Source organism: Carcharodon carcharias, chromosome 26 (genome assembly GCF_017639515.1).
Source record: "Carcharodon carcharias isolate sCarCar2 chromosome 26, sCarCar2.pri, whole genome shotgun sequence".
NCBI lineage: Eukaryota > Metazoa > Chordata > Chondrichthyes > Lamniformes > Lamnidae > Carcharodon > Carcharodon carcharias.
This window is the reverse complement of record NC_054492.1, coordinates 22,906,080-22,932,521: the sequence shown is the minus strand read 5'-3', so window position 1 is coordinate 22,932,521 and position 26,442 is coordinate 22,906,080. Positions and strand designations below refer to the sequence as shown.

Sequence of the window (26,442 nt, the reverse complement as noted above, 5' to 3'; positions counted from 1 at the left end):
TTATTTATGATTTAACAACTTTTGTACATAGACCCTCAAGTCTCTTTGTACTGCCACTGTTCCTAGCTTTTCACCATTTAGAAGGTACTCTGTTCTAAACCTTTCAAGTCTAAAGCCTCACATTTGACTGTATTAAAATTCATTTGCCACAATTTTACCATTTACTTAATCTGTTGATATCACTTTGTAATTTTATGTTTCCATCAACACTGCTTACAATGCCACCTATTTTTATGCTGTCAGTAAACTTGGAATGTGACTTTCTATCCCATCACCTAAGTCATTAATAAATATAGTGAATAGTTGAGGCCCCAATTACACATCGTTTCAGGATGCCATTAAACTCACCTGCTAATTAGAGTACCTGCTCATTATCCTACTCCCTGTGTCCTTCTGCTCAGCCAATTACCTAACCAAATCAATAGTTGGCCTTCAATTCCATGAGCTTCAACTTCAGCTAATAGTATCTTATAAGGGTCTTTATATAATACTTTCTCTAAGTCCATATCAATAACATCCATAGACATTACCCTGTCTACTACTTTAGTCAGCTCTTCAAAAAATTCAATTAGATTTGTCTGCTCAGCTGAACATTTTCAAGGTTTTGAGTCACTCTATCCTTAATTATAGACTCTAGTAATTGCAAACAACAAGCTTCATTTATATAGCATCTTTAACGTAATAAAACAGTCCATGGCACTTTACAGGAGTGTTATGGAACAAAATTTGACACTGATCCACATGAGGTGTTGGGCCAGATACCAAAAGCTTTATTAAAGAGGTAGTTTTTAAGGAGCATTTTAATGGAGGAAAGAAAAGAGGTGGAGAGGCAAAGAGAGGGAATTCTAGGCCTTAGGACTCAGATAGCTGAAGGCACGGCCATCAGTCGTGGAGTGACTGAATTAGGGAATGCACAAGAGGCCAGATTTAGAGAAGCGCAGCGACCTAGGGGAGGTTGCAGGACTGAAGGAGATTCTAGAAATAGGGAGGGAGGAGCCCATTCAATGATTTGAATATAAGAATGAGAATTTTGAAATTGGCTCTTGCTCAAACAGTACCTCAACGTGGATCTGCGAGTACAGGGAAGATGGCTGAATGAGACTTGGTACGAGTTAGGACATGACAACAGCAGAGCTTTGAATGGCCTAAAGTTTGTGAATGGTGGTCAGTAAATGCTTTAGAATATTCAGGTCAGAAGTAACAACAGCATGGATGATTTCCCACCAAACATCTATCATTCAATAAATCTGTTTATGAACATATAATTATAAATAGTTTATAATTCCCTGGTTTCTTTCACAGTTTTCTTTGGTGAGACCGTACCTGGGTCCAACAAGGGATGGTGCATTGCTGGACCTAATTCTGGGGAATGAAGCCGGACAGGTAGCTGAGGTGGTGGTGGGCGAGCATTTTAGCGATAGCGACCACAACATGGTACAGTTTAAGTTTGTTATAGACAAAGAAATCAACAAGTTGCAAAAATGTTTTGGATTGGGGGAGAGTGGATTTTAGTAAAATAAGGCAGGATCTGGCCAAGGTAGACTGGGAACAGTTACTTGTGGGAAAATCTACAGAGGAACAGTGGGGGGTATTCAAAAAGGAAATGGGGAGGGTACAGGCTCAACATGTTCCCTCCAGGGTGATAGGAAGGAGTAACAAGCCCAGAGAACCATGGATAACCAGAGATATTCAGGTTATGATGAGAAGGAAAAGAGAGGCTTTTAACAGGTACAAGGGAAGCAAATCAGCAGAGCCATTAGTGAAGTACAGACAGTGCAGGGTGGAGCTTAAGAAAGCAATTAGGAGAGCAAAGAGGGGATATGAGAAAGCTCTGGCTGGTAAAAGTAGGGAAAATCCCAAGATATTCTATAAGTATATCAATGGGAAGAGGATAACCAGGGAAAGAGTAGGGCCCACAAGGGACCAAGGGGGCAATCTATGGGTGCAGCATGAGGACATCGCTAGAGTGTTGAATGAATACTTCACGTCTGTCTTCACCCAAGAATGAGGATGAAGGTATCGAACTCGGGGAGAGAGACTGCGAGGTTCTTAAGCAAATTGATATAGGGAGTGACAAGGTATTGGAGGTGTTGGCAGGCTTAAAAGTGGACAAATCTCTAGGTCCGGATGATTTGTGTCCCAGACTGCTGAGGGAGGCAAGGGAGGAGATCGCAGGGGCTCTGACCCAAATTTTTAATTCCTGTCTGGTCACGGAGGAGGTGCCAGAGGATTGGAGAACAGCTAATGTGGTTCCGCTATTTAAGAAGGGTTGTAGAGATAAGCCAGGGAACTACAGGCCAGTGAGTCTCATGTCAGTGGTAGGGAAACTATTGGAGAAATTTCTGAAGGAGAGTATCTATCTCCACTTGGAGAGGCAAGGTTTGATCAGGGATAGTCAGCATGGCTTTGTCAGCGGGAGGTCATGCCTAACAAATTTGATTGAATTTTTTGAGGAGGTGACCAGGTGTGTAGATGAGGGTAGTGCAGTTGATGCAGTTTATATGGATTTCAGCAAAGCCTTTGACAAGGTCCCACATGGGAGACTTATAAAGAAGGCAAAGGCACATGGGATATAGGGTAATTTGATAAGGTGGATTCAAAATTGGCTTAGTTGTGGGAGACAAAGTGTGATGACAGAATGATGCTTTAGTGACTGGAAGCCAGTGTCCAGTGGCGTACCATGGGGATCTGTTCTCGGTCCCCTATTATTTGTCATTTATATAAACGACATAGATGACTATGTGGGGGGTAGGATTAGTAAGTTTGTGGATGACACAAAGATTGGCTGGGTGGTTAACAGTGAGGTTGAGTGTCTTGGGTTCCAGGAAGATATGGACGGGTTGGTCAAATGGGCAGATAAATGGCAGATGGCATTTAACCCTGAAAAGTATGAGGCGATACACTTTGGAAGGAGTAATTTGACAAGTAAGTATTCAATGAATGGCATGGCACTAGGAAATTCTGAGGAACAAAGGGACCTTGGCGTGTGTGTCCATAGATCTCTGAAGGCAGAGGGGCATGTTAGTGGGGTGGTGAAAAAGGCATTTGGGACACTTGCCTTTATCAATCGAGGCATAGATTACAAAAGTAGGGAGGTCATGTTGGAGTTGTATAGAACCTTGGTGAGGCCACAGCTAGAGTACTGTGTGCAGTTCTGGTCGCCACATTATAGGAAGGATGTGATTGCACTTGGAGGGGGTGCAGAGGAGATTCACCAGGATGTTGCCTGGGATGAAACATTTAAGTTATGAGGAGAGTTTGGATAGACTTGGGTTGTTTTCGTTGGAGCAGAGAAGACTGAGGGGCGACCTGATCGAGGTGTACAGGATTATGAGGGGCATGGACAGGGTGGATGGGGAGCAGCTGTTCCCCTTAGTTGAGGGGTCAGTCACAAGGGGGCATAAGTTCAAGGTGAGGGGCAGGAGGTTTAGGGGGGATGTGAGGAAAAACCTTTTTACCCAGAGGGTGGTGATGGTCTGGAATGTGCTGCCTGGGAGGGTGGTGGAGGCGGGTTGCCTCACATCCTTTAAAAAATACTTGGATGAGCACTTGGCACATCATAACATTCAAGGCTATGGGCCAAGTGCTGGTTAATGGGATTAGGTAGGTAGGTCAGGTGTTTCTCACGTGTCGGTGCAGACTCGATGGGCCGAAGGGCCTCTTCTGCACTGTGATTCTGTGATCTGGATTATTGTGTACTGTTTTTGTCTCTTTACCTAAGAAAGGATACACTTGCCATAGAGGGAATGCAACAAAGGTTCACCAGACTGATTCCTATAATGGTGTGTTTGTCCTATGAGGAGAGAGTAAGGAGACTGGGTCTATATTCTCTAGAGTTTAGAAGATTGAGAGGTGATCTCATTGAAACATACAAAATTTTCACAGGGCTCAACAGCTGGATGCAGAAAGGATGTTTCCCCTGGCTGGGAGGTCTAGAACCAGAGGACACAGTCTCAGAATAAGAGGTAGGCCATTTAGGACTGAAAAGAGGTGGAATTTCTTCACTCAGAGGGTAGTAAATCTTTGGAATTCTCTATCCCAGAGGGCTATGGATGCTCAGTCATTGAATATGTTCAAGGTAGTGATCAATAGATTTCTAGATATGAAAGATATCAAGGAATATGGGGATGGTGTTGGAAAATGGCATTGAGGTAGAAGAGCAGCCATGATCTAGTTGAATAGCAGGCTTGAGGGGCCGAATGGCCTACACCTGCTCCTATTTCCTATGTTCCTAAATAGCGGAGTGATGTCTGCAGTTTTCCAATCTCAAATCAAGAGAACTTTGGAAGATTATGGTTAGAGTATCTGCAATGTTGTCACCTACTTCTTTCAAAACTGTGGGGTATAAACTGGCTCTATATCACATTCTGTTCTTTTTTTAACACTTCCCACAAATCTCAGTCAATTTATCCATTAATGGGCAAATGGTGTCTGTCTCATTGCACTGAAGTCAGCCTTCCCTTAAACTAAAATCTTGGTAGCTGTACTGCGGCTCTCCCTTTCAAACACTACATTGAATGCGGTCATATTATGATGGCGTTAGATAAATCTTCACACACTGTTAGGCTGTTAACTAAATCTCACTTGTTGCTCATTAATAAATCTAATATGACGACCTATTGTTGATCCTAGAATATATTGTTGCAGAAAACTATCCTAAACACACTAAAGAACTTCACCACTTTGTGACATGGCTAATCTGTTTATCCCAAACTATATAAATGCTAAATTTCCCAATTAAAACCACTTTGCCTTTGCTGCATGTATCTCTAATTACTGCATTTATACATTCAATATAGGAGGGGGCCTATACACAACTCCCACCCTAGTCATAAATTCATTCTTATTTCTTAAATCTACCTATAAAGTCTCCATTGCCTGTTTATTTCTTGTTATATTCTCTCTTATCATTGAAGTGATTTCATTCTTCATCACTAAGGCTACTCCTCCCCTTTACCATTTTCCCTGTATTTACTGTGGTTCTTGTAACCTGGTATATTTAGTTTCCAATCCTGACTGTCTTGCAGCCATTTATCGGTAACAGCTACCAAGTATTTTCTTCCAATTTGAATTTGTGCCTGCAATTCAGTTTGTTCCTTATACTCAGTGCGTTTGTATAAAGAACACTTATTTGGGCTAAACACCCTAACCTGTTTTTTCTGCTCTGATATTTTACTCATGCATTTCTTATTTTTTTCTACTGGTTTAATGACTATAATGACTTATAGATTTTTCTTTAGCTGTAGGAACACAACCTATGACTATTTCTCTATTCTCTTCCCTCTCGTTTTCAAATTATTATTTATATTTCCATTTCCACCTGAGCCCTTCTCCAAGTCCTCATGACTGTTTTGGTTTATCCTTTCTGCTCGGACTCTGATTTCAGCCTGGTTCAGGTGGAGCCCATACCAGCAGTACAGTTCTTTCCTGTCCTAGTACTGATATCAGTGTCCCTCTTTCCCACACCACTCTTTCAGCCACATGTTCATCTCCCCTTACTCTACACTATCAGCCACACCAACCCCATTCTCATCATGCATCTCACTACGAGGCCTGCTTGAGGCTTGGAGCAAACTGTCCAGATACTGCACTCTTTCATGTAATTTTTGTTGTTTTTGTTTTCCTTATTCATCAGTTTCTCTTTCTGTTCAGCTTGCCTGCCGGGTTACTGGGGCCCCAACTGTATCCATTCATGTAACTGCCATAACGGAGCAGTGTGCAGTGCTTATGACGGAGAGTGTCGATGTACACAGGGCTGGACTGGCTTATATTGCACGCAGAGTGAGTACCAGTTTCAATTGAAGCCTTGTGCAAACCAAAGCCACCCTGGGAAGACTCCGCCACCTTGTGGTGAAACAAAATAACACTGAACCTTTTTTTCACAAAGTCAATAATAGTAACTTGGGTTAGAAATAAATCGTTAAAATCATTATTCCATAATACACTTGCATATTGCTGATGTTTTATCAACCAATTTTATGACATCAGGGCTTTTAACAACATATCAATAAATCTATATGCAACAACTAATTCTGGGGTCTCCAGAAACCAGAGTCAATATTTCCCTCTGTTTCGAAAATCGAGAAATGCCAATTTTTCATTATAATTGATGATTTGCTGCTGAAACCACAAGAGCATATGATTTGGAAACTTCTCCAGAGAATGGGATTTCATTAGTTTTAAAGAGAAAAAGTAGTCAATCAGAGGAAGGAAAATACAGCCTGAAGTCTACACACAAAGTCCAAGGGAGGGATTTTCAGTCCCGTATGAGGACAAGCATGGAGGTGGACAGGTAGGTAAAATCCCACCGCCAGCCTGCGTACTGGTTGGTAGGCTCCAGCCTGCCCCAGTCCAGGCTGTTTGCCTGGAGGTGGAATTGGAGACTAATCTTCCAGTCAACTGGCAGGCCCCACCCCGAGGCCAGGATTTTCCTGACAATGAGTGAGGGGCAGGGCCCGCTCGCCGATGTGTAAAATGACACAGGATGGTGTCGGGCGGAACTCCCGACGTCACCGCACCTCATTTAAATTTTCAGGTAGGCGGGGGCTCAACAGAACCAGCTGTGCGCCCGCTGACCTGTCAATGGCCAATTGAGGCCATTGACAGAACCATTAAAGTAATTAATGGACCTGCCCGTCCACCCCTAAGGTTGGCGGGCAGGCCGAGAGCCCTGGCGGGCATTCGAAAAAGCATGAAACCTCATCCATGGGCTAGATGAGGTTTCATGTAGGTTTTTAAAAATTTGATTAAAGTGTTTTTAAAAATTATGGACATAACCCAACTCATGTGACAGTGTCACATGAGTGGGGACATGTCAGGGATTTTTTTTCTATTTTTAATATTTTTTAATGTACAGCCAATCTCCCTGAGGCAGCCTCAGGTAGATGAGTGCGCTCTTTCATGCGCATGCGCAAAAGAGCGCACTCTCGGGTTTAGGAATTCCCCCCCCCCCGCCCTCACAGTCTCACTTCCGAGCAGATGTCATGCTGGGTGGGCCTTAATTGGCCCACCCACATAAAATGGCGACGTGCCCCCAATTGGGGCGCAATCAGAGGCATGCCTCTGCGTGCCCGCTCTTCAACTTCCCCCTCCCCAACGGGGGAAAATTCTGCCCCAAGGCATTGGGAACTTTGTCAATTGCCTGGAGGGAGCCTCCCAGTGGCAGAACAGGGGATATCAGCTCCGGACAGGCTTTGATGCCACCTGTCTGACCTTGTCTGCAGTCACAGATCTCCACAAAGGTATCTTGGCCGCTGAGGGCATTTTTTAATTTAAAGTTTAAACTGTTGGAGAGGGAGAATGCCTCAAAATGAGGGCGCCCTCTCTCCCTCTTACCTGCAGCTTCTTGTGAGCTGAAAATCCCCCTATCGGTCCTCCAGCTTCAAGTGCCCACCCACTATACTTAATTGGATGGCAAACTTGCCCTCTGGTCGCTAATTGCCCAATTCAGGGCAAATCACTGCTGGGTGACTGTTTCCCACATAGTGCGGGGTTGTAACTCCCATTTGATTCTGACATTGGGGTCCTAACCCAAAGGGCAAATTCGCGTTCATAAAGCATTCTGCAGGAGGGATACAGTTTGAAACTCAGATTAACCAGTTTTCAGCTATACGAATGTAATGTCTAAAATTCCAGACAGGGGAGGAAGTCAGCTCTCAAATCAATACTTTGGGAGTGTGTCTGAAAGAGAGTTGCTGGGCTGTCCAGGAACAGGCCTACAACATGCCTTCCCAGGGCCCAAAAACAGTTGCTGCCATCGGTAATCGATCCCAGGGAGACTCAATTACCATCAAAGTAATGGTCACATTTCACATCCATTCATTTTTTTAACTGGTCCTTCTCTTCGGCCCTCATGCTTTGCTGTCAAAATACAAGCTGATGCTCTGTTTCCTGATAGTCAGGTTGGATACCTCTGCTGCACCTATACAGAAGACAGGCTTGGAATGGGCCACAGGGCGGAATTTTATGGCTCCTCCCACTGGTGGGATTTTCCAGTTCTGCCGAAGTCAATGGAATTTTGAATGGCTCCTCCACGACGGGGCCATAAAATTCAACCCATAGTTTGTGACAAGGCTTTTTGCAATCCTGAGACTGCCAAACGCTTTCTTAGTACACTTAAAGCTGGTATATGTTTCACTTTATTTATTGCAAACATAATTTGCAGCATAAAGCAATGGATCACCACAGTTATCCTGTAGAATGAGATCTCTAATGATTTTACCACTAATATAGAGGGAAGCAGCCTATATATGTCTCGTGCTTTTCTCCTACCCTCCCTGTCACTCCCTGCTGGCTGCTTGCATTCCACACAATGTGTTGCTCCAACATTCACCATTCTTGGCTGCTACAAAACACCAGAGTTACTGGTGCTTTGGAGCTGGACAACTGTAGGTAGTTTAATGACCTAAATCAAAAGAATGTTCCAACTGACTACAATTTAGTCTCTGGCCTCTTCTTATTTCTTGATCCTCCAATTGGGATGTGATAATGAAGAAAATAATAGTGCATTGTAAAACCCTTTCTAACAGAGGATTTATGTTGCAGGGTGTCCAATGGGCTTCTTTGGAAAAGATTGCATCCAACTCTGCAAATGCCAAAATGGAGCGGATTGTGACCATGTGACGGGCGAATGCACGTGTCGAACAGGATTCATCGGGAAACGCTGCGAACAGAGTGAGTGGAGCTGCAGAAGCATGCCAATAAACTCACACACATTCTTTTCACAGCATTCAAAGTAGAGAGCATCAACAGGTGTCATCTGCTCCACCAGCTCATAACACAACTGTAACTCCAATGATCATTCATTTATTTGACAGGCCATGTATTGCATTCGTCCAGTTTCCCAGGGAACATCTGATGTGTCTATGTTAATCTGCAATGCTCAATTTTGCAACATTTCCTGAGACACCAATCCATCTGATATAACAGCCAGAGCGCATTTGCTCCCTGTTGTCTCAAGAAAATAAATGGAGATATTATTGTAATTAGAATCGCTGCTGAAGCCTTAAGGGAAGATTTCTCCACTTGACACTCCTAACAAGGAGCACATGATAGTAAATTTCCATACATAAATTTCACTGGAAGGAAACCTAGAAATTAGGCGGGTGTGATTTCCTGATACGCAATCCTGGGGTGCAGCAGGAGCACCAAGGCAGGAATTCTTCCCTTTTTGACCAGTATTGCTTCTCGGGGACTGGGCAGGGACTGAAACTTCCCACATTATCTGAAGCTATCCCCTCTCTAGTAATCAGTTGGAATTCTGGCCTGAAGTGTCTAACCACATTTAAAACAACCTGTGCATATTCTTCAGCATGAAACCATAGTCACAACATTACAGACTTGTCACACATTGGACTTGGGCAGAATAATACAAGCAAAACACAGAGTATTAAGTTGCCCCCTCCCCACCCACCCTACCAAACAGAAATCTACAGCAGATACCTGTCTTAATAAAGTGTATCTCTTGGTTGTAGAACTTGTTGAACAATTGTCCCTTCCTCCTTAACAGAAAACCACGAAACAAAACCTTCTTGGTAGTGCAAGTCCTTTCTCTGTCAGACTCTTTCATGTTGTGCACATTGTGTCTGGTTTCCTCAGCAATAGGGAAAGTTCCTTCTGTGCAGCATATTTTGACAGGCTGCCACATAGCAATGAGACAGAGTGCTAATGCAGTAGTTATCAGGTACATGAGGAAATTATCCATTTCCTCACACACCGGGTTAGTTCGAAATTGAGTCATTAATGTGCAAATAAAGAGATTGTTGAGTCTTCTGGGAAACGGGGAATAAGACTCAACACTGTATGTATCGACCCATTTTCTCTGTTTTCTTCTTACAGCCTTAAGGCAACACATAAAACAGTATTACAGTAGTATCCTGCAAATTACATGACAACAGTGATACAAACAGATTAGTTGTAAGCCTTGCTTTAGAAGGAGCTGCGCTGGGGATATGTGTACTTTTAGCTGACTTGTGCAGGAATTTTTTGGGAGCCAATCTGCCAACTCTCTACCCTAAGAAGCAATAGGAAATGTACATGTAGCCCATTTATGAACAGGTATGTATCATATGCAAATATTGAGCGTACATCATCCAAAACATTTTCTGTCATTTGTGCCAAAGCAGTCTGGACCTCTGATCCTGGCATCAGCATTGTTGTGGGCAGTGCAGGGAACGTTTCAAGGGGCAGAATTTTACAGCTGGCGTGTGGGGCCAGGCCCGACACGCATGCGCATAAAATGATGCGCGATGATATCGGTCGTGCGTCCCGATGTCACTGCGCGCCATCACGATATTTTGGAAAGCAGGTGTGCTGAGTTCGGAGGTGTGTCCATCATTAACTAACGGGCCTGTTAAGGCCCTTGAGGCAACATTTGACATCAATTTTGCATAGCCCGTATGATTTTCAGGGTGTCACACAGGCAGGTGGGTAGGCCACATTTTTAAAAACCTCATCCACAGGCGGGATAAGAGGGGTGAGTGGGCTCGCTAATGCGAGTTGTTAGAACTTCAGATTATAACTTACTGCTACTTGCTTGTGTGAACAGGACAACTTCATTTTGCTTCAGAGCTGCTTTAAAGAAATAACAGGCTTCAGTTCAGGACTCCGGAGGAATCATAACACTTGGGGCCTTCCAGGTATCAGACAGCCTCCCCTTACCCCAGGAATGAGGATTGTGGTCTCCGCTGGAGGCACCTCCTCTGAGGAGGAAGAGAGGGGCAGAAGGGGGAGGAGGCCAGGTGTCCCAGTGCAGCTTCCAGGGGAGCGACCTGTGGGAGAAGAGGCACAGGCACAAGGGATGCAAGGCCAACAGGAGTCCAACGCGGAAGGGGCCGCTGAAGATGTCACTATCCTGCTGCCAGGGTTTACAGGCGGCGATGCAGCTACCTCAATATGTCCGAGGTGCAATGCCGAAGGAGGCTCCGCCTCTCCAGGAAGACTGTGACCTCCAAATATCAGATGATTGGGCCAGAGATCACCTCCAACTGTGTGGGTGGACACCCCATGCCAGTGGCTCTGAAGGACACAGTGGCCCTCAACTCCTATGCCTCTGGCTCTTTCTAGGGGTTGATGGGTGATCTTTGTGGAGTCTCCCAATCAGCTGACTACAGTTGTGTCAAGCTGGTGACAGATGCTCTGTTCAGACATGCATTTTTTTTTTGCAAAAATATACTTTATTCATAAAATATTTTCAAGAACATTCCAAACCATTTCAAAATCACTATCACAAAAGTACAATCAGGTTCAACTTTTACAACATGTATCACAAGGTGCATCAATATAATCAATGAATATTACAATCATTTGCAGACATTCATTTTGAGCTGTACAGCCCCCGAGGGGCTTTGACCTGTTTCCAGTCCCTCGGTGCGCTGTGGCAGAAAGGTCTTAGTCAGCGACCCTTCCTCATTGCACCTTTGCGGCAGCTGCCCCAAGCTTTAGTGCGTCCCTCAGCACGTAGTCCTGGACTTTGGAATGTGCCACTGTGCAACACTCGGTCGGGGACAACTCTTTGCACTCTGTTCAGGAGTGCATTGATTTTCAGTCACTACCGCCCGGACAAGGCCAGCCAGGCAGAGCGAGTCAGAGGCTTTGCAGCTATTGCTGGGTTCCCCCACATCCAGGTGCAATCCACTGGACACATGTGGCTATCAAGATGCCAGCGGGTCAGCTGGGAGCCTTTGTCAACAGGAAGGGATTCCACTCCATGAACATGAGATAGTATGCAGATTCTGTCCCATGATGCATACATCCTGAGACACTCACAGGCACCAAGGCTCTTCAGTGATCCAACCCAGCTGGATGGATGGATGCTGGGTGACAAAAGGTGGCTCATGATGCCTCTCCGCCATCCAAGAACAGAGGCCGAGCAGCGTTACAACTGGAGTCATGCCTCTACAAGGGCAGTGGTAGAGAGAACCATCGGTCTTCTCAAGATGCGCTTCCGATGCCTGGATCATTCAGGAGACGCACTGCAATACCCCCCAGATCGTGTGTCACTGATAGTGGTTACATGCTGCACTCTCCACAATCTGGCGCTGGAGAGCGGGGGATGCAGTGGAGGAAGATGATGTTGACGCAGCTGCTCTGGCAGCAGACAATGAGTCCAGTAGTGAGTCCGAGGTTGAACATGCTCAGGAGAACGCTGAGGGGATTGACGCTGACCTGGGAAACCTCCAGGGAGGCAGGGACACCCAGGAGGTTTTGATCCAACGCTCCTTCACCTAGTATCCCAAAGATGAACCACCAACACATGCCAGAGCTGCAGGCTCCATACTCGATACCTGAGAGCAACATTTGCTTGGTGAACAACATAAACTATGTGCCATTTTAATAAAGCTCAGTGACAAACAAATCACTCCTAACATCACCTTCACCTGCAGAACTAATGAAGCACCCAGACGCTTGTTGAGAACCAACACATTTAATGATTTGCAGCTTGGCATACAGAAATCAAACTAAAAGAAAAAGTATTGAACATCACACCAACTTAACAGTAACTTAAAAGTGGGGCAAAAGAGAACACCAGTGATAAGCCCATGTTGTGCCTAAGGTGCTATACATTTACACTTGTGGGTGCTACGTCTAGGTGCTCCCCCTTCGCTGGCACCAGCATTGGAGGCAGCCGGCTCACTCTGCTGTCCTGTTAGCCTTGATGACCTTGGTGGGTGTCCTCTGGCCCATGGAGCCTATGCAGGCCCCACCTGGGAGGGAGCGGCCAATGGCATGGCTGGCATCTCCTCAGTCACCGCGGCCTCATCGGATGCCTCAGTCACTGGCAGAGGGGTGCAGGAGCTGCTGCTGTCATCTGGAGCGCCCTGAGAGGAGCCCCGCAGAGACAACAGGCAACTCGTGTGTCAATGTCAGGTTGCTTTGGACCTCCCTGCTCACCATTGATGGATGGTCACCTTGCTGGGATACTGGATGCCCAATCCATCTCCCACACTGACACTGACCACCTGAGGTTATTGCTGCTGTGAGGGCTTGTAGATCTGAGCACATCCCCAGGGAGCCCTGATTGTTCTCCTGAAGGAGCCTCTCCATGAGGGTGACCACTCTCTCCATGATGGAGGCAGTGCGCTCGGCCATGAGGGTCATTGCATTGCTCATGCTCCACATGGACTCCTGCATCATGAAGACCATGGCACATATTCCCTCATGTATCTCTGCCAGATCCTCCTGCATACCCTGCTGGACTTCCAGCATCTGCTGCCTCAGGGACGACTCCAGAGGCACATCATCAGCCACCGACTGAGCATTGGGCTGTTCCCCAGCATTCCTCTGACTGCCTGTGCCTTGGGCACTCTCTGCCTCCACCTGCACCTCAAGCAAGTGTGAAGTGCCCTCACTGCTGTGCACCAAGATACTGGCTGATGATCTTATTCCCACTGAGATGCTGGTGCCTGCCTGGCTTAGAGGGTGTGACGCTGGTGTACTCATATCTTCTGTGCCCTCAAGTGTCCGCAGCGGTCCCTCAGGCTCCTGAGGCTGATGGTGCTCTGGTGAGGCTGAAAGGAAGAACAAGGACATTTGATTAGTTGAAGCAGTTACACTGTTAACGTGTATGCCTGGCACCTGGATCAGGGTGCCCTCATCTTTCCATTATCAATGGGGATCCCATGTTGGAGGATGAAATCAAAATACAGTCAACAGTGGAATGGTTACAATGACAGACATTGTGACCTCAGTGCACAGCACTCTTACCTCCCAGCGGCACCCCAACCTCACGGTAACCGGTTGATCTAGGAGCCTCTCCAGCTCCAGTGCCTCCTGCTCATATCTGGTGAGGATCAGAAGGTGAGGCTGCCCTCCGCCAGTCCACAGCCTCTCAGCATTATTGTGGGCTGTCTTCTCCTGAAAGGAGAGAGGAGCATTGATTAGGCCACCCTGAACCTGCATTGCCATTGCAGCCTGGCCAACCCCACCTGAGGAAAACCTTGCAGGGCTCAGCCGATTCATGACCCTGGAGCCGCAAGACACTCATTCCAAGCGGCCAGGGCTCATCACCCCCTTGCCCAAATGTTGCCTCCATGACATTTGCCACTCAAACACTAAGAACTTCCAAACCCACAACCACTACCATCTAGAAGGATAAGGGCAGCAGACACATGGGAACACCTCCACCTGGATGTTTCCCTCCAAGTCACTTGGAAATATATCACCGTTCCTTCACTGTCGCTGAGTCCAAATCCTGGAACTCACCCCTAGCACTGTGGGTGTCCCTGCGTCACATGGAATGCAGCAGTTCCGGAAGGCAGCTCACCACCATCTTCTCAAGGGCATCTGGGGATGGGCAATAAATGCTGGCCCAGCCAGTGAAGCCCACATCCTGTGAATGAATAAAAAAAAACAAAATCCTGAGCTGCGGATGGAGGTGGGGTGCAGTGGGGCAACAAATCTGCTGTGCTGAATGACCCACGCCAACACAGTACTCACCCTTCCCGATCGCAGGAGGTCATTAAACAGCTTGCGGCACTGCACCCATATGCATCTCACCACGTCGTGGGAGCTGATCTGAGATGCCACCTCCTCCCAGGCATGCTTAGTGAGGCTGGGGGGGCCTCCTCCTCCCATCCCTTGGGATAAGGATATCCCAGCGTGCTGCCACCTCCTCAAGGACGGCAGCGAGGAACTCATTGGAGAACCTCAGGGCCGACTGTCCCACCAACCTGCCCTCCCGCCTGGCCTGCTGTCCAACAACGTTGTCCATTGCAGCTAACCGAACTCAGAGGCAGCCTTAGGACGTTTGCCTGCGCCGTTTTTGAATAGGTCACCGGGTCACTATTGCACCTGCCGCCACCTGCCCCTTCTCGTAGATCTCAGGAGCCGTGAATTATGCTGGGCGGGCCTTAATTGGCCCGCATGCGTAAAGTCATGGTGCACACCCGATCGCGGGCGGCGGTCGAGAACCCTGACTTGGAAATGTTTCACCATTCCTTCACTGTCGCTGAGTCCAAATCCTGGAACTCGCCCCCTAACAGCACTGTTTACCTACACCACGTGGACTGCAACAGTTCAAGGAGGCAGCTCACCACCCGACTGTCCCCACCCACTCCTGCCGAGCCTGCCCACCAACTGAAAAATTCTGGCCAATGTTAAAGCACCAGAAGACCTACGCAGCTGATTGCAAGACTATCAGTGTAACCAGGTTTACAGACATAACCAGAAAGAGAATTCAGGACAAATACATTAAAAACATTTTAAGCACTGTCAGCTGTGGCTTAGTAAGGAACACTCTTACCCCTGAGTCATAAGGTTCTGGGTTCAAGTCCCAGTTCAAGGCTTGAGCACCAAAATCGAGAGTGACATTCCAGTGCAGTACTGAGGGAATGCTGCACGGACAGATGTGCCATCTTTTGAATGAGACATTAAACTGAGGCCACATTTGCCTGCACAGGTGGATGTAAAAAGTCCCATTGCATTATTTTGAAGAAGAGCAGGGGAGTTGTCCTGAGTCAAAATTTATCTCCAATCAACATCACCAAAAAAAAATCAGATTATCAGGTCATTATGACATTGCTGTTTGTGGGAGCTTGCTGTGCACGAGTTGGCTGCTATGTTTCCTACCTTACAGCAGTGATTACACTTCAAAAATACCTCATTGGCTGTACAATGCTTTGAGATATACGTTGATTATGAAAAGTGCTATATAAATGCAAGTCTTTCTTTCTTTATAATAACATTTACAAATGACATGTTTCACATTAACATGATTAAACTCCCCTCTAATGTTTTGTTCTGTAGTGTTGCCAGGAAGGCTAAGAGGCAACTTTTTTGTCTCAACTTTGGAGTGGTGTATAACCTACTGCATCTGGGCTGTAATGTAGTGTAAGATTTGGTGAAGGCCTGTAACAGATGCCATTTAGTGTGTGCAGATCCATTTCCTTCCTCTTTAGTTCTGATTTGTGCTGTTTTATGTGGGCCAATTAACAAAGGTTGAAAGCAGGAAGAAAAAACAGGAAGTGCTCTGGACTTTTAATAGATTATATAAATATAGAAAAACATGTCACTGCAAAAGTTATGATTTTGGCAAAGCAAGGCAAACTAGGCAATTGGTGATTTTGTAGAGGGAGATTCAAAGCTAAGTGTCATTTTCAGGTGAAGTAGGATAGAGATCGGAAAGTAATTGGATGAAGGTGCGTAGACATAATTCATCCCCTATTTTAATGTTTAGGTAGATATTTTCCATTACAAGTGTGGATGTACAAATTTATAATGCAAGTAGAAAAATAACAGAAGAATGGAGGATTTTGACAACTGATTTGTGTCTGCACCGCCTTCCCACCCCGATACAATTATCCTTCCCTCTGTAACTCCACTTCACCTGAAAACTAAATTTAGGCCTTGACTAGTGGCACCAAGATGAGTGATCGACTGGTTTATAATTACACACTTCACTGGTAATGAGCAAGAAAAGTCTATACAGTTTTCATTATAAATGAGGACATGGAAATTTATAATGGAAAGAGTTGACAGGACATGCACAGATGCAAGAATTTTAATGTGTTCTGGATATACACAATTTGCATCCAATCAACTCATTAACTCACCCAGCTACTTCCATACAATAACTCCTATCACTACACGGAATCAACTGAACAAGTAAATCATAGTCAATAGAATGTTTTCAAAACAGTGCTTCTAATAATGGAGTTTGCTGTTTCAAATCATTAACACTGTGTCACAACTGCCATAAACCTTGATATTACTGTATTTGTAAAGGGACTGTGTAACCACTGAATTATATTTTCTAATGCTTTGCAGAGTGTCCTCCTGGTACATTTGGCTATGGTTGTCAACAGCTGTGTGAGTGTATGAATAATGCCACTTGTGATCATGTGACTGGGACCTGCTACTGCACACCTGGATTCAAAGGCATCCGGTGTGACCAAGGTATGTGATGCATGTAACATGAAAAAAAAGCAACTGCAGTGCTCAATAAGAGGTGCCTACCAGACTGAATTTGGATCAAAAGCTGGGATATTCATGAAGTCTCGATCAAAGCCATTTAAGATTTTCATGTGCCTATTTCTTTACATAAAATATGATAAAAGTGCAAGTACAGAGATCAAATTTTGCCTTTATGCAGATGCATACTTTTTTGCTCATCACAGTTTCAAAGTATCATGTAGGGTGTCAGAATGGGGGAATAATTTGAGAACTGCAGAGGCTTCTGGGTCAGGTGGGGAGTTATTCCTCATTCATTTTCTCCCTCCTCCTCCTTTCCTGATGCCAAATAAAATTCAACATTGGGAGTGATGTGTGGTAGTTTAAACTCTGCCCATTGTGGAATATATAATGGACGGCTGATTCACTACCTCCCACTTTCTGTGTGTGATGTATCCTTTTGGTGGAATTCCAGTGAATATCAGTTGTGGAGGCTGATTTTCCAGGGTCAGACAGTTTTGCATAAACGAGACAGGCTTCTTTCCTATGTGAAGAATCTCCCCAGAACCGCTTCAGAGAATAGAAACCAGAGAATTTTCCAGCAATTTCCACCGATTTCCACTCGAGCAGAAAGTCTAGGATATAGAATTATCTTCTGTGAATGAGGGCTACACATGGCTGGCCCCTAAATATTATCAGGAGGAAGATTCAGAGCAGAAAGTGATGCATTTTCCCCACAGAAAGAAAGAAGAATCATGGAGGTTAAGTTAATCTATGTAAGTAATATCCATCTCCTGACAACTGGCTCAACAATGGCATTGCCAGTACTCTGGAAGTATGGATGGAGAGCACGAAAAAAGCAGTTCCATTTAGGTTGATCCAATTTTATTCAGTTCAAATCATTTCGGACAGTGCGGGAGAATTTATACACCCCATATTAGCTGGTTTAAGGTTCCTTCATTTGAGGAAATTATGTGCAGGTCACTGCAGATGCAGACAATTTGAAGATGCCACATGCTGGCTAACTGAGGTAAGGACAGTTTCAAAAGCTAGAGTATCAATATAGAAAAAAAGCAAGTATACGTTGAATAAATTTGAATCTGGTTTAGATTGCTCCCCTTCCAACCCTTCCCCCCGCCCAGACTTCAACATCACACACAGGCCGTCTTGTTCTGTGAACCATTCCTTGTGAGCACAAGAATGAGTCTTCAATTTCTCCTTTTCTTCTGTAGGCAATTATGTGACCTCTACTTGATCCCCTCCCTGGCCTCCACCTTCCTTTGATAATTTAACAAAAATCAGGAACCAACTACAGAGGGACAAACGCGCATCCAACTACTCCATGGTGCAGACTATGTTGTAGACTCATAGATTCATTGCCATTTACAACACAGAAGGACGCCATCGTGGCCGCACTGGTCAACAAAGCTCTGAGTACACTAATCCTATTTTCCAGCACTTGGCCCATAGCCCTGGAGGCTATGGCAACCCAAGTGAATATTTAAATACTCCTTAAATGTTACGAGATTTTCTGACTCCAGACTCCCACCACCCTCTGGGTGAAAAAAATTTCTCCTCAACTCTCCTCTTAGCCTTCTACCTCTTACCTTAAATCTATGCCCCCTGGTTATTGACCTCTCTACTAATGGAAAAAGTGCCTTCCTATCCACATTATCTATGTCCCTCATAATCTTGTACACCTCTATCAGGTCCCCTCTCAATCTTTGCTGCTTCAAGGAAAACAACCCCAGCCTATCCAATCTTTCTTCATAACTCAGACCCTCCAGCCCAGGCAACATCCTGGTAAATCTCCTCTGCACCCTCTCCAGTGCAATCACATCCTTCCTATAATGTGGTGACCAGAACTGCACGCAGTACTCCAGTTGTGGCCTAACCAGCGTTTTATACAGTTCCAGCATAACCTCCCTGCCCTTGTGATCTATGCCTTGGCTAATAAAGTCAAGTATCCCATATACCTTCTTAACCACCTTATCTACCTGTCCCGCTACCTTAAGGGACCGGTAGACATGCACGCCAAGGTCCCTCTGATCTTCAGTACTTTCCAGGGTCCTACCATTCATAGTGTAATCCCTTGCCCTGTTAGCCCTCCCTAAGTGCATTACCTCACACTTTTCCAGGTTGAATTCCTCTTGCCACTGCTCTGACCACCTGACCAGTCCATGGACATCCTCTGCAGTTTATGGCTATCCTCCTCACTATTTACCACCCTACCAATTTTCATGTCATCCGCAAACTTTTTGATCATACCCCCTACATTTAAGTCCAAATCATTTATGTACACCCCAAACAGCAAGGGCTGCGGCACCAAGCCCTGCAGAAGCCCATTGGAAACAGACTTCCAATCACAGAAACATCCCTCTACCATCACCCTCTGCTTCCTGCCTCTCAGCCAATTTTGGATCCAATGTGCCACTTTGCCTTTGATCCCACGGGCTCTTACTTTCTTGACTAGTATGCCATGAGGGTATCATCATTGAACTGGTATTCCAGAGGCCCAGGGTAATACTCTGGGGTCTCGGGTTCAAATCCCACCACGGCATGTGGTGCAATTTGAATCCAACAAAAGTCTGGACTGATGATAACCACGAAACCATTGCTGATTGTTGCAAAATCCCATCTGGTTCACTATTGTCCTTTAGGGAAGAAAATTTGCTGTCCTTACCTCGTCTAGCCTACATGTAACTCTAGACCCACAGCAATGTGGTTGACTCTTAAATGCCCTCTGAACAAGGGCAATTAGGGATGGGCAATAAATGCTGGCCTAGCCAGTGACACTCACATCCCTTGAATGAAGTAAAAAAAGGAAAAAAAGCCTTGTCAAAAGCCTTGTCTAAAGTCCATTTAGACCACAACAAATGCAAAATCCTTATCAACACTCCTGGTTACCTCCTCAAAAAATTTGATCAAATTTGTCAAACACAGCCTTTCCTTAATAAATCCATGCTGACTATCCCTGGCCAGAGAGGATTTGAAAATTACTGCTAGGGCCCCTGATATCTCTTCCCTTGCATCGCCTGGGATACATCTCATCCAGGCCTGTGGATTTATCCACTTTTAAGGCCACTAAATGGCTAGCACCTCCTCTCTCTCAATGTTAATTTCCTCTAATATTTTACAGTCCTCCGCCCTGATGTCTATACCTGCATCATCCTTCTCCATTGTAAAGACCAACGCAAAGTATTCATTGAGGACTGTACCCATGTCTTCCGGCTCCACACACACATTATCTCTATGGTCCCTAATTGGCCCTACTCTTTCCCTAGTTATTCTCTTGCTCTTTATATATTTTAAAAAACCCTTTATGTTACTCACCAATGCTTCCTTATGCATTCTCTTAGCTTTCTTAATTCCCCCCCTACCCTGCACTTTTAATACTCTTTTAGGGACTGTGTTGTGTAGCATTACACCTAGTCTCCTGTATTTGTTTTTAGATTCTCCTTAGTTTGAAGTTTAACTTTTTTTAAAAATATCTTTCTTAACAAAACATTTATTGCCTGTTGTATTTAAGTGGAAACTTTAAATAGATACAATTAAGGGAATCTAGATAAATACATGAGGATGAAAGGAATAGAGGATATGCTGGTAAGGTGAGATGAAGAAGGGTGCGAGGAGGCATGAACATAGTCATTTTTAAGCTGAATGGTTTGTTTCAGTGTTGTAAATTCCATGTAATTCTGTATAATGTGGTACAGTTAAAAGTGACATATGCTCTTCATCTGACAAGTGTATTCTGTCCTCCAGCTGCCCTGCTAATGGATGAGCTGAATCCCTATACAAGAATTAGTCCAGCACTAGCATCAGACAGGCATTCCGTTGGTGCCATAACGGGGATCATTATTCTTCTCTTAATAATAGTTGTGCTGCTGGTTCTATTCATCTGGTACAAATGGAAGCAGAAAGAGAAAGGCCATGATATGCCCAGCGTATCCTACACCCCTGCCATGCGGATTACTACTACGGACTATTCCCTCTCTGGTAAGATCAGTTACAGTGCAACAGAGAGAAATAAAATTATTGCACTGGTTTCTGGGACTCAGTGGGTGAAATAGAATACATACTGAGTTTGGTAAGCTTGACATTACATATAAATCCATCCAATTACTGTCTCACCAGGTTAATGAACATGCAATGGTCCAAATTCTATACAGGGATCAGAATCTAGAAGAGATGGGAATACTGGGCAGCATTGCAATATTGAGCAATTAAGCATAGTTGTGGGAGGAGAGGAACAAAAGAGATGGGGCAGTGTGTCAAAGCTCAGTTTCAACTATGTGGGGGAAATTCAAGAAATGGGTCAGTAAGACCTATAGCTCTTCAGTCAGCAGCATTTTTAGAATTTATTAATTTTTACTTCCAATTTTCACCATGCATTACTAAAATAACCAGTTTGAGAATCAAGTAATACATGGAAATAATTTAGTTGTTGTTAGGAATAGTGTCAGCTTTTCCCAGTGATAGCAGTCTCACCTTGAGTCGGAAGATGATGGTCAAGCCCGACTGCAGAGATTTAAGCCCACAACCTCAGCTGACACTTCAGTATAGTACTGACGGAGTGCTGCACTACTGGAGGGTGCTGTCTTTGATATGAGACAGTAAATGAATGTCTGTTCAGGTGGATGTGAATGATTCCATGGCATATTTCAAGAACAGCAGTAATCGCTCCCAGTGTGCTGGCCAATTTTCCCTCAAATAACACCATTAAAAACAGTTAAACTGGTAAATTATTGCCTTGCTGCTTATGGGACCTTACTATGTACAAACTCATTGCCAAGATTGTCTAGAAAACAACAGTGGCTACACTTAACAGTCATTATTTGACTGGAAGGTACCATATTATTGTAAGTTCTTTTTAATGTCACTGTGAATTGTGGGGAGTTAGGGAGACAGGACTAAGTTATGAAACGGGCAGGGAAGGCAGGAGAATGTTTTGCTGAGCGGTGAAGTGTGTGTTTCCTGCAATAGAATTAATGCTGATATCATTAAACTTGATGACCATGGTAATACAAGTCACCAAAATTTTTAATACTTTGCATTCTCATACCTAAATAATGTAGCAAAATAGAAATAATTGGACTTTTACAATAACTGTTACCTGTGAGTCACCATCTTTCTAGCTTGTAGGGTCAAGCACGCAGAGAACTTTTTTCAATACAACTAAGGATACATGAACTACATCTTGGATTAGTTGTACTCCTGTAACTCACCTGATTTAGATTTTACAGTTACATATGTGACTTATGAACTGTATTGTTAATTGTTCAGTAGTTATGGATGGAAAGTATTGACACAGATTATTTTGTTGGTCAGATGGGATAAGTGACAGTATTTCCTTCTGCATTCAAAACAATGGCAGTGTCACCAGTTCCCAGTTACTGAACCTAATACTTATGCATCCTAACGCATAATTCTATAATGCTGCCATTGTTGATCAAAGAACACATCTGTGAATCTATTTCATATAAAATAATGGATGCCTGGGTCTCATTCGCCCAGATAATAGTTTCCTAGTCTCAGCCTTATCAATAAACTGGGTGCTTCCACCAAAGTCAATGCTTGGAGCCAGGTTTGCTCAACTTCTTAGCAATTGGCAATAGGTCATAGAATCATACAGCACCGAAGGAGGCCATTTGGCCCATCGTGCCTGTGCTGACTCTTTTCAAAGAGTAATCTACTTAATTGCTTCACATCCCGGCTCTTTCCCCATAAGCTTTGTCATTTTTTCCAGTTGATTCCAGAGATTTGAAACTGGTGTTGTGACCCTCACATTCGTATTTGGTGCAAGAGAACATAAAGAGGCAAGAAAAATAAGCTTAAAGCTACAAAAGTAAACTTAATATCAAACTTTTCCCATCCCCGTACATTGTTTTTCTACCACCTCAGATTCCCCTGCTTACTCTTTTCCTATAGCCTAGGCTAATTACACAGATTATTGAGTCATATATATTTATGTAAGCATTGTAATTCACCACAAATGATTTGACAGTAAAATATACCTAGGACTGTACTGGTGATACAGGCAGAAAGAGCATATTATTATTCAATGCTTTGTTTCTTTTAAGCGGGCAAATGGTTCTCTTGTGCTGCCACAGATCAAGTAAAGTCAGCATAAAATGCACGATGAATATAATGAGTAGATTTGTACTTGGCACCATAACTCTCCTCTGTGACAAATCAAGAAATGACTATGAACATTTCATTACTGCAAACTAACTGAACAGCATTTCTGTTTACCTTCACGGGTTCAATAGAAGGAGGCCATTTGGCCCATCGTGCCTGTGCTGACTCTTTTTAAACAGCAATCCACTTAACTGCTTCACACCCCAGCTCTTTCAACCATAAGCTTTGTAATTTTTTCTAGTTGGGAGAGATTTGGTGTTGTGACCCTCACATTCGTATTTGGTGCAAGGGAACATAAACTGGTTTATACTATGAATTTGTGCACCCGCAGAATTTCTATTGATAAATCTTCTATTGCTTCATATAGACTCATAGACGTTTACAGCACAGAAGGAGGCCATTCGGCCCATCGGGTCCGCGCCGGTCAGCAAAGACCTGACAACACGAATCCCATTTTCCAGCGGATATTGGAAGATCAAACACATGCAGTGTCTTTCATTTCAAAATAGTCAAGGTTACGAGTGTATCATTCCTAGCACTAGTATTTACTTACAGCTAGATGCAACTAGGAATTACATCCATTGGAATTATGTTTTAAAACAACAGAGGGTAAAATTGATCCCCAACAGTAACAGAAAATAGATTCATTGTAAATCAGCACCGCCCTTTCACGCATTACCTAGATAGTGAATCAGTGCCCCCTTTCACGCAGACACCTAGATAGTGAATCTGCACCCCCTTTCACATAGTCTCCTAGATAGTGAATCAGTGCCCACTTTCACACAGCCCACCTAGATAATGAATCAGCACCCCATTTCACACAGACACCTAGATAGTGAATCAGCACCCCCTTTCACATAGTCCCCTAGATAGTGAATCAGCAACCCCTTTCACACAGTCACCTAGATAGTGAATCAGCGCCCTCTTTCACATAGTCCCCTAGATAGTGAATCAGCACCCCGTTTCACACAGACACCTAGATAGTGAATCAGCACCCCCTTTCACACAGACACCTAAACAGTGAATCAGCGCCCCCTTTCACAGTCACCTAGGTAGTGAATCAGCACCCACTTTCACACAGACACCTAGATAGTGAATCAGTGCCCACTTTTCACCTAAACAGTGAATCAGAGTTCCCTTTCACACAGTCCCCTAGATAGTGAATCAGCACCCCGTTTCACACAGACACCTAGATAGTGAATCAGCACCCCTTTCACATAGTCTCCTAGATAATGAATCAGCACCCCGTTTCACACAGACCTAGATAGTGAATCCAGCCCCTTTCTACAGCCCCATAGATAGTTAATCAGCACCCCCTTTCACACAGCCCCCTAGATAGTGAATCAGCACCCCCTTTCACACAGTCCCCTAGATAGTGAATCAGCGCCCCCATTCACACAGTCCCTTCGATAGTGAATCAGCGCACCCTTTCACACTGTCACCTAGTGAATCAGCGGCCCCATTCAAACAGTCCCCTAGATAATGAATCAGTGCCCCCATTCACACAGACACCTAGATAGTGAATCAGTGCCCCCTTTCACACAGTCACCTAAACAGTGAATTAGACTCCCCTTTCACAGACACCTAGATAGTGAATCTGTGCCCCTATTTCACACAGTAACTTAAACAGTGAATTAGGGTCCCCTTTCACAGTCACCTAGATAGTGAATCAGTGCCCCCTTTCACACAGTCACCTAGATAGTGAATCAGTGCCCCCTTTCACACAGACACCTAGATAGTGAATCAATGCCCCCTTTCACACAGTCACCTGAATAGTGAATTCGAGTCCCCTTTCACAGACACCTAGATAGTGAATCAGTGCCCCCTTTCACACTGTCACCTAGATAGTGAATCAGCATCCCCTTTCACGCAATCCCCTAAATAGTGGATCAGCGTCCCCTTTCACACAATCTCCTAGATGGTGAATCAGCGTCCCCTTTCACGCAATCCCCTAGATAGTGAATCAGTGTTTCCTTTCACACAGTCCCCTAGATAGTGAATCTGCACCCCCTTTCACACAGTCACCTAGATAGTGAATCAGTGTCCCCTTTCACCCAGTCCCCTAGATAGTGAATCAGAGGTTCCCTTTCACACAGTCCTCTAGATAGTGAATCGGCATTCCCTTTCATACAGTACCCTAGATAGTGAATCAGTGTCGCCTTTAACACAGTCACCTAGATCGTGAATCAGCACCCCCTTTCACACAGTCCCCTAGATAGTGAATCTGTGTCCCTTTTCACACAGAGCCCTAGATAGTGAATCAGTGTCCCTTTTCACACAGTCCCCTAGATAGTGAATCAGCGTTCCCTTTCACATTGTAGTCCATTTTCTTTTCGATTCAAGTAAATCAAATACATTTTATTCATTTTGAGGCCATTTTGCACTTCTAGAGAAGACCGATTTCACCCAAAACATGTTTCACCATCTACAATAGTTTTAACAGAAGCAGCAAGTGTTTCCTGATGCATTCACTCTGTTACAGGCAGGCTGATGTCTGGTGAATAAGGAAAATTGTGCAAGGAAATGAAAAGAACGCGCAGTCAGCGAGATACTGTGTGAGGGTGAGTTGCAGGAAAGGGTTGGGTGTGTGAGCTGTATTGAAGAAAACAGAGACATAGAAATTGAGAGAGAAGGCAGGCCAGCAGGAGACTGGTGCAGGCAGCGATCACCAGACAGGGCACAAGGGAACCACACTAGAGAGGAGAGGGTTAGCCTGACAAAAGCTAGCAAGGTAAAGTTAAGTGTTATTTTATATATGCTTATCGAGCAGCTTCACACAAACACAAACAAAAGCATGGGCAAACGACTCCTCTATTTTGAATCTCTTGTAATTTCAACACTCCACCCTGCTCTCATGCCCACATGTCTGCCCTTGGTCTGCTGCAATGTTCCAGTGAAGCCCAACACAAACTGGAGGAACAGCACCTCATCTTCTAATTAGGCACATTACAGCCTTTTGGGATTAACATTGAGATCAACAACTACAGACCCTGAACTCAGTCCTCCATTTTGATTTTTAAAAAATTTTTCCACACCTCACCGCTCTCCCCACCCCCCCCCCCCCCCCCCCCCCCCCCCCCCCCCCCCCCCCCCCCCCCCCCCCACCCCTGCCCCCCACACACAGAGCCATCTGTCACGTGTTCTTATGTTTTGGTTTCACAGAGCACTCGCCCTTATTCTGCTATTAACGTATTCTGCTATCTTACCCTTAATGCACTATTAGTACTTTCTTTAGTCTTTAACATTACATCAGTCACCAAGGATGCGGACCACCTTACCAGCATTGTTCCGACAGAGGAACCCCACCCCAAGCCCTAGCCCGCACCTTCCCATGTCACTAACGGTGTTCGGGAGCTGAAGTTAAGGTTTGAAGTCAATATTAAAGCCAAAGGGCTGCAAAGTGCCTTGTAGAAAGAT

The 26,442-nt window shown here is 44.7% G+C and overlaps 1 protein-coding gene across 2 annotated transcripts in view; it reads left to right on the top strand.

The window, feature by feature from the left end:
* The window catches only part of megf11 (multiple EGF-like-domains 11), a 354,743-nt gene that overhangs the window by 303,805 nt on the left and 24,496 nt on the right, over positions 1 to 26,442 (top strand). The window contains exons 16-19 of one of the 2 annotated variants that reach the window (XM_041175289.1): positions 5,653 to 5,781; positions 8,545 to 8,673; positions 16,765 to 16,893; positions 20,650 to 20,883. In XM_041175289.1, the coding sequence (XP_041031223.1) occupies positions 5,653 to 5,781; positions 8,545 to 8,673; positions 16,765 to 16,893; positions 20,650 to 20,883 (621 nt within the window). Of the gene's footprint in view, positions 1 to 5,652; positions 5,782 to 8,544; positions 8,674 to 16,764; positions 16,894 to 20,649; positions 20,925 to 26,442 lie in introns of both variants that reach the window. The other variant, XM_041175290.1, reaches the window with a different exon arrangement.